Here is a 14,594-nt window from a genome sequence, read left to right as displayed (position 1 = left end):
CTTTTATCTCCGTGACAATATCAGTCTGTTCTCACAAAGAAAGAGCGAGCAGACAGACTGGAGCGCTGGAGAAAAAGCTCTTAATCTCAGAAATGTCTGAGAATGTCAGCATGTGTGTGCAACCCAGTCCACACCCACACAGGCCCGAGACTTCATTATGTTCTCCCCCAACTCCCTGTCACAAAACAGCCAGAGAAAGAAACATGTCAAACAGAGAAACAGAGAGAGAAACAGAGAGAAACAGAGAGACAAACAGAGAGAGAAACAGAGAGAGAGCGTAAGAGAAGGATTTTGGAACAGTGTTCTAGGGCTGAGGAGAAAGAGAAAGAGAATAAAGGAACAGGAGGAGAAGCCATGGATAAACAGTGGTGAAATAGCTGGACCCAACACACACATACGGTACATTCAGAAAGTATTCAGACCCATTGACTTTTCCCACGTTTTGTTACATTACAGCCTTATTCTAAAATGGATTCAATTGTTTTTCCCCTCATCAATCTACACACAATACCCCATAATGACGAAGCAAAAAGAGGTTTCTAGACATTTTTGCAAATGTATAAATAAAAAAACAGATATATCACATTTAAATAACTATTCAGATCCTTTACTCAGTACTTGTTGAAGCACCTTTGGCAGTGATTACAGAGTCTTAATCGTTAATTATGACGCTACAAGCTTGACACACCTGTATTTGTGGAGTTTCTCCCATTCTTCTCTGCAGATCCTCTCAAGCTCTGTCAAGTTGGATGGGGAGCGTCGCTGCACAGCTATTTTCAAGTCTCTCCAGAGATGTTCAATCTGGTTCAAGTCCGGGCTTTAGCTGGGCCACTCAAGGACATTCACAGACTTGTTCTGAAGCCACTCTTGCGTTGTCTTGGCTGTGTGCTTAGGGTCGTTGTCATACTGGAAGTTGAACCTTGCTCTGTTCATCTTTCCCTCAATCCTGACTAGTCTCCCAGTCCCTGCCGCTGAAAAACATCCCCACAGCCTGATGCTGCCACCACCATGCTTCACTGTATAGATGGTGCCAGGTTTCCTCCAGACGTGACACTTGGCATTCAGGCCAAAGAGTTCAATCTTGGTTTCAATCATCAGACCAGATAATCTTGTTTCTCATGGTCTGAGAGTCTTTAGGTGCCTTTTGGCAAACTCCAAGAGGGCTGTCATGTGCCTTTTACTGAGGAGTGGCATCCGTCTGGCCACTCTACTATAAAGGCCTGATTGGTGGAGTGCTGCAGAGATGGTTGTCCTTCTGGAAGGTTCTACCATCTCCACAGAGGAAATCTAGAGCTTTGTCAGAGTGACCATGGGTTCTTGGTCACCTCCCAGACCAAGGCCCTTCTCCCCCAATTGCTCAGTAGGGTCGGGCGGCCAGCTCTAGGAAGAGTCTTGGTGGTTTCAAACTTCTTCCATTTAATAATGATGGAGGTCACTGTATTCTTGGGGACCTTCAATGCTGCAGACCTTTTTTGGTACCCTTCCCCATATCTGTGCCTCGACACAATCCTGTCTCGAAGCTCTACGGACAATTCCTTTGACCTCATGGCTTGGTTTTTGCTCTGACATGCACTGTCAACTGTGGGACCTTATATAGACAAGTGTGTGCCTTTCCAAATCATGTCCAATCAATTGATTCTACCACAGGTGGACTCCAATCACGTTGTAGAAACATCTCAAGGATGATCAATGCGAACAGGATGCAGCTGAGCTTCATTTAGAGTCTCATAGCAAAGGGTCTGAATACTTATGTAAATAAGGTATTTCTGTTTTTATTTTTAATACATTTGCAAACATTTCTAAAAACCAGTTTTCACTTTGTCAGTATGGGGTATTGAGTGTAGATCGATGAGGACATTTTTTAGAATAAGGCTGTAACATAACAAAATGTGGAAAATGTCACACACACACACACACACACACACACACACACACACACACACACACACAGCACCCTCCTGTGTCTCTGTAGTAATGAAGGATTCCCCTTCTGTTGACATTAATATTAATCTGATGCTCTGCACATGCAGACCACACCCAATGCCCTCTCTCTCTCACTCGCTCTCACTCTCATTCTCCCTCTACACACATGCACACACACACACACACACAAACACACTCACACTCGACACACACTTTCTTTCACACAAACAGACCACACCCTCTTCTGAGTCTCTACAGCAATGTGGAGATCCCCTCTGAAGGTGTTGTGGTGATGTGTGTGTGCCAGAGAAAAAAAGGTATGCTCCAATGAACATGATAGATTAGAACTGCAGACGAGACTGACCCAGTTTAGAAGAGCGAGAGAGGGAAATAGAGGAAGAGAGAGCGAGAGAAAGGGATTTTCCAGTTTTCACACCAGGGACAGGGGCGTAATGGGAGGAATGGTTACCAACCCTCTACACTAGTAGTCTGTCTGTTCAGCTCAACGTTCAACCACCTGAGAATACATTTTAGAAGATATTTTTAGGTCATTTTAATTTGGGGGTGAAAAACCACTTTAACCATCTATTACTATTCAGTCTTTACTAATGACCAGAACAGAGTAGGGATGAGGAGATAGAGGTGGAGTCACTGAGATGAGCACAGAGTAGAGATGAGGAGATAGAGGTGGAGTCACTGAGATGAGCACAGAGTAGAGATGAGGAGATAGAGGTGGAGTCACTGAGATGAAAACAGAGTAGAGATGAGGAGATAGAGGTGGAGTCACTGAGATGAGCACAGAGTAGAGATGAGGAGATAGAGGTGGAGTCACTGAGATGAGCACAGAGTAGAGATGAGGAAATAGAGGTGGAGTCACTGAGATGAAAACAGAGTAGAGATGAGGAGATAGAGGTGGAGTCACTGAGATGAGAACAGAGTAGAGATGAGGAGATAGGGGTGGAGTCACTGAGATGAGCACAGAGTAGAGATGAGGAGATAGAGGTGGAGTCACTGAGATGAGCACAGAGTAGAGATGAGGAGATAGAGGTGGAGTCACTGAGATGAGCACAGAGTAGAGATGAGGAGATAGAGGTGGAGTCACTGAGATGAGCACAGAGTAGAGATGAGGAGATAGAGGTGGAGTCACTGAGATGAGCACAGAGTAGAGATGAGGAGATAGAGGTGGAGTCACTGAGATGAAAACAGAGTAGAGATGAGGAGATAGAGGTGGAGTCACTGAGATGAAAACAGAGTAGAGATGAGGAGATAGAGGTGGAGTCACTGAGATGAGAACAGAGTAGAGATGAGGAGATAGAGGTGGAGTAACTGAGATGAGCACAGAGTAGAGATGAGGAGATAGAGGTGGAGTCACTGAGATGAGCACAGAGTAGAGATGAGGAGATAGAGGTGGAGTCACTGAGATGAGAACAGAGTAGAGATGAGGAGATAGGGGTGGAGTCACTGAGATGAGAACAGAGTAGAGATGAGGAGATAGAGGTGGAGTCACTGAGATGAGAACAGAGTAGAGATGAGGAGATAGAGGTGGAGTCACTGAGATGAGCACAGAGTAGAGATGAGGAGATAGAGGTGGAGTCACTGAGATGAGAACAGAGTAGAGATGAGGAGATAGGGGTGGAGTCACTGAGATGAGAACAGAGTAGAGATGAGGAGATAGAGGTGGAGTCACTGAGATGAGAAATGAGTAGAGATGAGGAGATAGGGGTGGAGTCATTGAGATGAGAACAGAGTAGAGATGAGGAGATAGAGGTGGAGTCACTGAGATGAGCACAGAGTAGAGATGAGGAGATAGTGGTGGAGTCACTGAGATGAGAACAGAGTAGAGATGAGGAGATAGAGGTGGAGTCACTGAGATGAGCACAGAGTAGAGATGAGGAGATAGGGGTGGAGTCACTGAGATGAGAACAGAGTAGAGATGAGGAGATAGGGGTGGAGTCACTGAGATGAGAACAGAGTAGAGATGAGGAGATAGAGGTGGAGTAACTGAGATGAGAACAGAGTAGAGATGAGGAGATAGAGGTGGAGTCGCTGAGATGAGAACAGAGTAAAGATGAGGAGATAGAGGTGGAGTCACTGAGATAAGAACAGAGTAGAGATGAGGAGATAGGGGTGGAGTCACTGAGATGAGAACAGAGTAGAGATGAGGAGATAGGGGTGGAGTCACTGAGATGAGAACAGAGTAGAGATGAGGAGATAGGGGTGGAGTCACTGAGATGAGAACAAAGTAGAGATGAGGAGATAGAGGTGGAGTCACTGAGATGAGCACAGAGTAGAGATGAGGAGATAGGGGTGGAGTCATTGAGATGAGAACAGAGTAGAGATGAGGAGATAGAGGTGGAGTCACTGAGATGAGCACAGAGTAGAGATGATGAGATAGGGGTGGAGTCATTGAGATGAGAACAGAGTAGAGATGAGGAGATAGAGGTGGAGTCACTGAGATGAGCACAGAGTAGAGATGAGGAGATAGGGGTGGAGTCACTGAGATGAGAACAGAGTAGAGATGAGGAGATAGAGGTGGAGTCACTGAGATGAGCACAGAGTAGAGATGAGGAGATAGAGGTGGAGTCACTGAGATGAGCACAGAGTAGAGATGAGGAGATAGAGGTGGAGTCACTGAGATGAGAACAGAGTAGAGATGAGGAGATAGGGGTGGAGTCACTGAGATGAGAACAGAGTAGAGATGAGGAGATAGAGGTGGAGTCACTGAGATGAGAACAGAGTAGAGATGAGGAGATAGAGGTGGAGTCACTGAGATGAGCACAGAGTAGAGATGAGGAGATAGAGGTGGAGTCACTGAGATGAGAACAGAGTAGAGATGAGGAGATAGGGGTGGAGTCACTGAGATGAGAACAGAGTAGAGATGAGGAGATAGAGGTGGAGTCACTGAGATGAGAAATGAGTAGAGATGAGGAGATAGGGGTGGAGTCATTGAGATGAGAACAGAGTAGAGATGAGGAGATAGAGGTGGAGTCACTGAGATGAGCACAGAGTAGAGATGAGGAGATAGTGGTGGAGTCACTGAGATGAGAACAGAGTAGAGATGAGGAGATAGAGGTGGAGTCACTGAGATGAGCACAGAGTAGAGATGAGGAGATAGGGGTGGAGTCACTGAGATGAGAACAGAGTAGAGATGAGGAGATAGGGGTGGAGTCACTGAGATGAGAACAGAGTAGAGATGAGGAGATAGAGGTGGAGTAACTGAGATGAGAACAGAGTAGAGATGAGGAGATAGAGGTGGAGTCGCTGAGATGAGAACAGAGTAAAGATGAGGAGATAGAGGTGGAGTCACTGAGATAAGAACAGAGTAGAGATGAGGAGATAGGGGTGGAGTCACTGAGATGAGAACAGAGTAGAGATGAGGAGATAGGGGTGGAGTCACTGAGATGAGAACAGAGTAGAGATGAGGAGATAGGGGTGGAGTCACTGAGATGAGAACAAAGTAGAGATGAGGAGATAGAGGTGGAGTCACTGAGATGAGCACAGAGTAGAGATGAGGAGATAGGGGTGGAGTCATTGAGATGAGAACAGAGTAGAGATGAGGAGATAGAGGTGGAGTCACTGAGATGAGCACAGAGTAGAGATGATGAGATAGGGGTGGAGTCATTGAGATGAGAACAGAGTAGAGATGAGGAGATAGAGGTGGAGTCACTGAGATGAGCACAGAGTAGAGATGAGGAGATAGGGGTGGAGTCACTGAGATGAGAACAGAGTAGAGATGAGGAGATAGAGGTGGAGTCACTGAGATGAGCACAGAGTAGAGATGAGGAGATAGGGGTGGAGTCACTGAGATGAGAACAGAGTAGAGATGAGGAGATAGGGGTGGAGTCACTGAGATGAGAACAGAGTAGAGATGAGGAGATAGAGGTGGAGTCACTGAGATGAGAACAGAGTAGAGATGAGGAGATAGAGGTGGAGTCGCTGAGATGAGAACAGAGTAAAGATGAGGAGATAGAGGTGGAGTCACTGAGATAAGAACAGAGTAGAGATGAGGAGATAGGGGTGGAGTCACTGAGATGAGAACAGAGTAGAGATGAGGAGATAGGGGTGGAGTCACTGAGATGAGAACAGAGTAGAGATGAGGAGATAGGGGTGGAGTCACTGAGATGAGAACAAAGTAGAGATGAGGAGATAGAGGTGGAGTCACTGAGATGAGCACAGAGTAGAGATGAGGAGATAGGGGTGGAGTCATTGAGATGAGAACAGAGTAGAGATGAGGAGATAGAGGTGGAGTCACTGAGATGAGCACAGAGTAGAGATGATGAGATAGGGGTGGAGTCATTGAGATGAGAACAGAGTAGAGATGAGGAGATAGAGGTGGAGTCACTGAGATGAGCACAGAGTAGAGATGAGGAGATAGGGGTGGAGTCACTGAGATGAGAACAGAGTAGAGATGAGGAGATAGAGGTGGAGTCACTGAGATGAGCACAGAGTAGAGATGAGGAGATAGGGGTGGAGTCACTGAGATGAGAACAGAGTAGAGATGAGGAGATAGGGGTGGAGTCACTGAGATGAGAACAGAGTAGAGATGAGGAGATAGAGGTGGAGTCACTGAGATGAGAACAGAGTAGAGATGAGGAGATAGGGGTGGAGTCACTGAGATGAGAACAGAGTAGAGATGAGGAGATAGGGGTGGAGTCACTGAGATGAGAACAGAGTAGAGATGAGGAGATAGGGGTGGAGTCACTGAGATGAGAACAGAGTAGAGATGAGGAGATAGAGGTGGAGTCACTGAGATGAGCACAGAGTAGAGATGAGGAGATAGGGGTGGAGTCACTGAGATGAGAACAGAGTAGAGATGAGGAGATAGGGGTGGAGTCACTGAGATGAGAACAGAGTAGAGATGAGGAGATAGAGGTGGAGTCACTGAGATGAGCACATAGTAGAGATGAGGAGATAGGGGTGGAGTCACTGAGATGAGAACAAATTAGAGATGAGGAGCTAGAGGTGGAGTCACTGAGATGAGAACAGAGTAGAGATGAGATAGAGGTGGAGTCACTGAGATGAGCACAGAGTAGAGATGAGGAGATAGGGGTGGAGTCACTGAGATGAGAACAGAGTAGAGATGAGGAGATAGAGGTGGAGTCACTGAGATGAGAACAGAGTAGAGATGAGGAGATAGGGGTGGAGTCACTGAGATGAGAACAGAGTAGAGATGAGGAGATAGAGGTGGAGTCACTGAGATGAGAACAGAGTAGAGATGAGATAGAGGTGGAGTCACTGAGATGAGCACAGAGTAGAGATGAGGAGATAGGGGTGGAGTCACTGAGATGAGAACAGAGTAGAGATGAGGAGATAGGGGTGGAGTCACTGAGATGAGAACAGAGTAGAGATGAGGAGATAGAGGTGGAGTCACTGAGATGAGAACAGAGTAGAGATGAGGAGATAGAGGTGGAGTCACTGAGATAAGAACAGAGTAGAGATGAGGAGATAGAGGTGGAGTCACTGAGATGAGCACAGAGTAGAGATGAGGAGATAGGGGTGGAGTCACTGAGATGAGAACAGAGTAGAGATGAGGAGATAGAGGTGGAGTCACTGAGATGAGAACAGAGTAGAGATGAGATAGAGGTGGAGTCACTGAGATGAGAACAGAGTAGAGATGAGGAGATAGAGGTGGAGTTACTGAGATTGTACACAGAGTAGAGATGAGGATAGAGGTGGAGGAGATGAGAGTAGTGTAGATTATGTTCTAGAAGGACTTCAACAGTACAGATTCACTTAGAGAGACCCATTTAAACACTGTTTAATCAAGTGTGTCAGGGCTTCCTCTAATACCCTAATGAGTCTCTCTCTCTCTCTCTGTGTGTGGTGTGTGTGTGTGTGTGTGTGTGTGTGTGTGTGTGTGTGTGTGTGTGTGTGTGTGTCTGTGTGTGTGTCCTTATGGAAATCCTGTTCCGTATGAGTGTTAAATGAAGGAGTGTTATCAGACCATTGAGTTCCACTCAGAGACAGAGAGTGTATCAGGAAGACACATCTGTACCTTAACTAGACTCTCCTAAAGACCCTCCTTTATGGATGGTTCATCCTGGGTCCAGTTTCCCTGAGCCTCTGTAGAGTTACATAGTTCAGCTGCACAGTCAAACATGACTTGGAATGTGGGGAAAAACAAAGCCCTTTTCCTAAAGTGTAACTCTTTTTCAATGGAAACACATGGTCAAGACGACCCAAAACAAATACAAAATTCCCAAGCTTCCATAAATCTGACTAACGGAATTGTATTTCTTAACTTTGGGAATTCTGTCTGCTTCAACAGGTAGGGTCTCTTTCATTCCTCACTGACCTGCTGTGTGTTACTGAGGAGAAATTCCCATTTTCCCAGATTCCCATATCCTGTCTGTTACTAGGGAAACTGGTCCAGGATTCCCTCTTTGTCTGGGTTGCCATGGATACAGTCTCCTGATTCCAAGGTCCCTGTCTGCTTATCCAGAGGAAGGTATTTCCCCGTCTTTGTCTGCGTTGTTCCAACACCGCTAATCTCTGGTTGTCCTCCCCATGAGGATTTTAATCAAAATGATATCGACCTATTGAATAGAACATGTATTGAATAATACCTGTCGCCATAAATCAAAATGTCAATATCATAAGATTCTGTATTGCACGAGAGCAATCATTACAGTAGTCGTCATCATTGGTAGGCTACTCTAAATCAGGGATATATGGACTCTACATGGGCTCTCAGGTCAACTACAGATGGTGGATGTTCCTGTAACATACATGTCCTAGGGATTCTATGACCAATGATTGATTTCTGCTATGTGTGACTACTTGAAAGAAGGTGTAAGAAGGAAGAACACATTTTTCACTACATCAAGAAGCAGAAGAGGAGAGGGTGGCTTTTCACAGTATTTGAACATTACCTATGAGAGAGAGAGAGAGAGAGAATGAAAGATGGAAAGAGGGAAGAGAGGCATAGATAAGGAGGAGGAGAGTCTATGTTTGCCCTTCAGAAAACCTTATGTGTGTGTCGCCAGGATTCAGACCCAGTCACGCAGTCAGAGTGGCGATAGGAGAGGAGAAAAGAGAGGCGAGAGGAGAGGAGAAAAGAGAGGTGAGAGGAGAGGAGAAAAGAGAGGTGAGAGGAGAGGAGAAAAGAGAGGTGAGAGGAGAGGAGAAAAGAGAGGCGAGAGGAGAAAAGAGAGGCGAGAGGAGAGGAGAAAAGAGAGGCGAGAGGAGAGGAGAAAAGAGAGGCGAGAGGAGAGGAGAAAAGAGAGGCGAGAGGAGAGGAGAAAGGAGAGGTGAGAGGAGAGGAGAAAAGAGAGGCGAGAGGAGAGGAGAAAAGAGAGGTGAGAGGAGAGGAGAAAAGAGAGGCGAGAGGAGAGGAGAAAAGAGAGGCGAGAGGAGAGGAGAAAAGAGAGGTGAGAGGAGAGGAGAAAAGAGAGGTGAGAGGAGAGGAGAAAAGAGAGGCGAGAGGAGAAAAGAGAGGCGAGAGGAGAGGAGAAAAGAGAGATGAGAGGAGAGGAGAAAAGAGAGGCGAGAGGAGAGGAGAAACGAGAGGTGAGAGGAGAGGAGAAAAGAGAGGTGAGAGGAGAGGAGAAAAGAGAGGTGAGAGGAGAGGAGAAAAGAGAGGCAAGAGGAGAGGAGAAAAGAGAGGCGCGATGAGAGGAGAAAAGAGAGGTGAGAGGAGAGGAGAAAAGAGAGGCGAGAGGAGAGGAGAAAAGAGAGGCGCGAGGAGAGGAGAAAAGAGAGGCGAGAGGAGAGGAGAGGAGAAAAGAGAGGCGAGAGCCTGAGGATATATGGCCAGGCTTCAACCAGAAGCTACCACAGCTGGAGGGAGGGAGGGAGGGAGGGAGGGAGGGAGGGAGGGAGGGAGGGAGGGAGGGAGGGAGGGAGGGAGGGAGGGAGGGAGGGAGGGAGGGAGGGAGGGAGGGAGGGATAGTGGAAGGAGAGACGAGGAGGAGAGAATGGAGATGAGTAGTGGAGGAAACAAGTTGTAAGGGAGGAAGGAGGAGAGAGGGAAAGAGAGAGAAGAAGGGAGAGGGGACTGTCTAAACATCACCATCACAATCTGAGCGATAAGAGTAAGGGATTATACCTCCCCTCCAACACACACACACACAGCCCTGTAAACTCTCTCAGATATCAGATAGGGATACCACAGAAGTTTTCATCTTTACATTCTGAGAATTCTTATATCCCAACACGTCAGCTGAGAGTGTATCAGAATGACTCCAGCCTCCTAGAACTCCTCTTGTTCATTTAGATGGTTGAGAATGTTCAGAAAGCAGATGGGCGAGACTAGAGATTTGGAAAAGAGATTAAGATAGAGAGATGTACTGTATCATAAACAGAGGAGACCCTGGAGAGAAAATGGTAGATGAAGGACGGAGAGAGGGGGAAGAGAGGGGGAGAGGGAGGGGGGCAGTAGTTCCTTCTGGAATCAAACCAGACATGACCTTTTCTCTGTCTTACTGAAAAATGAATCGGGAACAAAAGAGATGTTCAACAGATCAAAGCACCATTCCTTCTATCCCACCTTCCATCCTTCTCTACTCTTCTCTTCTTCCTTCACTCCCTCTCCTCCCCTTTTCATCCTTCTCTTCCTCCGTCCATCTCCTCTTTCTTTCTTTGCCCTCCCCTCTTTCATTATTCTCCTTTTCTCCCACTCTTCCACTCTCTTCTTCCTTCAATCCCTCTCATCCTTTCCCCTTTCCTCCTCCACCCCACCTCTCCTTACTCTCCTCCTCCTCTCTCTCTCCCTTCACACCTCTCCTCCTCCTCTCCCTTCACACCTCTCCTCCTCCTCCTCTCTCTCTCCCTTCACACCTCTCCTCCTCCTCTCTCTCTCCCTTCACACCTCTCCTCCTCTTCCTCTCTCTCTCCCTTCACACCTCTCCTCCTCCTCTCTCTCTCCCTTCACACCTCTCCTCCTCCTCTCTCTCTCCCTTCACACCTCTCCTCCTCCTCCTCTCTCTCTCCCTTCACACCTCTCCTCCTCCTCTCGTTCCTCTTACCCCCTGCTCACTCCGAGGTTAAGAAACCCTGAATTCATATTTCATTTTTGACAGGATGCTTGAGGCAACTCCCCTCAACTACACACACACACAAACACACAGACACACAGACACACACACACACAGCATGTGTCTCAGACTGTACTGTGTTCTACATGCATGCACCCCATCTATAAGGCCACAGGTTGCACTGAATGTCATTGGCTTTGACAAAATGGCTGTCACTTGACTGAGGTTGCTGCGCTCACAGTCAGTCAACCCCTCTCTCTCTCCTGAGACCAGTCATGCCAGTTACCCCCCCTCTCTCTCCTGAGACCAGTCATGCCAGTTACCCCCCTTCTCTCTCCTGAGACCAGTCATGCCAGTTACCCCCTGCCATACAGAGCTTGTTATGATGTCATTTTCGTATATTGGTGGTGTCAGCTATACTGTATGTATGAATCAAGATATGTCAAATTCAATAGACTACGTTTCAAAAGCTGTCTGTTCTTTGACTCAACCTGATTCAAGTTCTGTGAAAAATACCTATAAAATAGCCAACTGTTTGGTGAGATATTTATTACGGCAACATGATTCACCTATCCACCCATCAAACGTATTTGCATCTGTATGTAACACCTAACTGTAACATCGATTTTGTCCGACTCAAACCCTTCACTCAGAAAGGCAATCAGCAGTAAACCAATCAATGAAAGATTAGGCTAGAAATCGTTATTTTCCCACTTTAGTCTCAACTCCTAGGCTAATTAAAATGCGTGATTTGAAGCCTTGTCGAGAGGACGAGAGAGTCAATGTTATCACAATAACTATATTTGTAAGGAATGAAAGAGCAATGTGGTCAAACTTACCGGCCACACTGCTTAGGCTACTTTCGTTAACTACCTGTTTTTATTAATGCATGTAGAGGTAAACTATTGAACCGTTGGAGCTAACGTAAGGCTGCTCTCTCCCTCGCGCATAATGACAACCGTAACGTGTCCATGCGTCTCCCGCGCTTTCCGCTCAGCCCACACCTTGTCTCCGTAGCCTTCTCTTCTTCAAGCCGAAGATTCTCACTTTGGAGAAGATGTCGACCAAATTCCCGTTACAAAGTCCTTTATTCTTGTTGGGGCTTCGCCTCCGTCGGTGTGGCGTCGGCCGGTGGACTTGTTGTTCCCGTGCCTGTCTCTTCTGTCGTATCAAACCGCTGGCAATAGCTGCCATGTCTCAACCGAAACAACCCGGGGAAAAAGGAAACACAGAGCCCGTTCCCCGTTTTCCTTTGGGCACGGAGCGCAGACGGAACAACAAGCGATTATGTTCGGTCTGCAGCTACAGCCCCATAGTTGTGTCTATAAAATGTATCTTCTTTATCCGTCAGAAAAACATTTCGACACTACGCAATCAAGTCCAAATACCACATTTCGGTGAGGATACAGAACATTGCGTTGTCATTTTATCATGGCCATTCAACAACTAATAATCTGTCACCGTTGTTGTCAAATGATTTCGAATTTGACTGCGTGAATCCTTGTAGAGAAGAAGGTTTTCCAAACTGACAACATTTCCGATATCCGTACTTGGTCATATTTTATCATTAAATATCTGTGACGTTTGATGTCACATAGTCCAAAAACACGAAAATAATTGTCGAAAGGTTTCGTTCTTCTCCTCGTCCAAAAATGTTTAGACTACCTCCCGTCTTCTACCGGTGATCGACAAAAAAAACAAGCCTATCGAAAATGTGAACATGCGAATTTGAAGCCACGCGCTAAAGGAGTCTGTCAGACATACTCTCAAAAACATACGGAGCGATTTTAACGTAATTATCTCGTGAAGGACGCAAGCCCCAGACGCTGCCCGGGTGGGGCTTGCTCCTTGGGAGAGAGGTGTGTGATGCTTGCCTCGCGCGCACAGATTCACCAAGTCCGTATGCAAATCCGCCAATCTCTTCTCCAAAAATAGAAAAAATAGAAACGAATAACGGAGGAGCACACAATGACAAAATCGGGATGATTGGAATCAAATAACTAAATACTAATAATGATCATCTTGTCTTAAAAAAAGGCCCGGAGGAACTTCTCTGCATCAGGTAAAATGGTGACGCAATTGTATTTCACGCTTCAGAAACTTCATCCAGCACGTCGGGACTGTTTTTCCTCCGTGAGAAGGGAAAGGGGACAGGACACGACTCCTTTTGGCTCATGAATTGCTTTCAGATATGAATAAAGGGTGAAAAAAGGTAGGCTACATCAAACGCTCTCCTTCAACTCATCAATCAAAGGAAACGGGAACAGCCAGACCATTCAGATGAAAACAAGAGTCTGTGCGTCAGACCAAAGCCCCCTCGTTCTCGATAAACCGTTCGGAAAGAAATACCTTACAAATGACCACAAGCGAGTGAACGCCCTCCGCATAAACGTAACCATTAGCAGTAGACACCGACTGAAACTTGAGTATACTGTATACTGTCTTACTCCAACTCCAACTGTTGCTAATACATTGTATACACCATCCGGACACTGATTGATATATCGTGTTGTATATTTCACAAGAAGCAGACACCGAGCCGGAGATAGACATGTAACTGTATAGCCAACGTTGAGAATGTTTACACCTCATCTGATGTTAATCTTGATCAGATGAAAGATAGAGACCCAGCACATTGTCAAGTGGAGAATGTCCCCAAAACGTTTAATTAGCAATTGAATGTTCTTTAGTATAGGCCTAGAAATATCACGTGCACGTGTAAAGCGATGCCAGTCAGCGCCACTCCTGTATTCCTGCATTGAGTCATGTCCAAAAACACGGGACAGTATGGAGTAATGTTTTCACCCTTATATCACCCAACACAATCATTGAGACACAATCCATAAAAGACGGCATTAAAACTTCAATCAAAATGGCAAAATAGTCCGTGTTATGGTATCTATAATTCAATTAAACGAATCGATGGGGTGTAAAATTGAGGGAAAGTTTATCCTTTTGGTCAGTTGAATTCATTAATAACATGGGAGCGCAGATCTTCTGACAGGAGCAAAGCCACGTCTGATTTCAGCACCATGGGCAGCGACCGCGGCCTACAGTTCCACCAATCGCATGCTGTCTGCGGCTGCGCTGTGCGTAAACATGACCCTTGAGTTGAGGAGTAGCCTATAAATAATCCACTTGAAAATATCTCAAGACTAACTGCCATTTTCCTCATAATGTTAACCAAACTGCAAGCTAGCCTATTTTTAACCAGGTCATAAACAATTTAAACGTAGAAAGCAGTGAGTCATCGTCTTCCCGGGTAGAAGAGTGTCCTTCACCTACTGCCTGGAAAAGGGACAAGTCTGGAAAGGTCCCCATTGAAGCAGAGATGCGTGATCTCAATGGGGCTTCATCCCGGATTAATTCAAGTTTTAATTGACTAAATATTTTCAACCTAAACGTGAGAAGACCTCCTTCATTGGAGGTTATCCACTGTGGTAGGTTGTTTCAATGTGCTTCCCGAGGATTGTTGTTACATTTCAGTAAAGGAATTGAAACTCTACAGAGCCATCTACAGTTGGTCTCTCTCTCCCAGTAATTAAATCATCTGGTCAAAACCATTAATTCAAGACAAACAGTTTGGCACATTTTCAATCGCGTTTAGCTTAGTGAGGCACTTTCTTGAATCTGTATCGGCTTTGGAGGCAGAATTAAAGTTTTAAAAATGCATGAACCAGCGTCGATTCACAGGAG

The 14,594-nt window shown here is 46.0% G+C and overlaps 1 protein-coding gene across 3 annotated transcripts in view; it reads right to left on the bottom strand.

Moving 5' to 3' along the window:
- Positions 1 to 14,594, bottom strand: part of LOC110495637 (fibroblast growth factor 14) — a 56,559-nt gene that overhangs the window by 14,508 nt on the left and 27,457 nt on the right. Inside the window, exon 1 of one of the 3 annotated variants that reach the window (XM_036951980.2) lies at positions 11,903 to 13,401. The exons of the other annotated variants lie outside the window; for them this stretch is intronic. Coding sequence (XP_036807875.1) covers positions 11,903 to 12,092 — 190 coding nt within the window. The 5' untranslated portion in view covers positions 12,093 to 13,401. Of the gene's footprint in view, positions 1 to 11,902; positions 13,402 to 14,594 lie in introns of those variants that run through there. 3 annotated transcript variants of the gene reach the window in all.

This window comes from Oncorhynchus mykiss, chromosome 18 (assembly GCF_057628025.1).
Source record: "Oncorhynchus mykiss isolate SJ-2025 chromosome 18, ASM5762802v1, whole genome shotgun sequence".
Lineage (NCBI taxonomy): Eukaryota > Metazoa > Chordata > Actinopteri > Salmoniformes > Salmonidae > Oncorhynchus > Oncorhynchus mykiss.
Note: the sequence above shows the minus strand (reverse complement) of the source record. Positions and strands in the feature narration are given on the sequence as shown.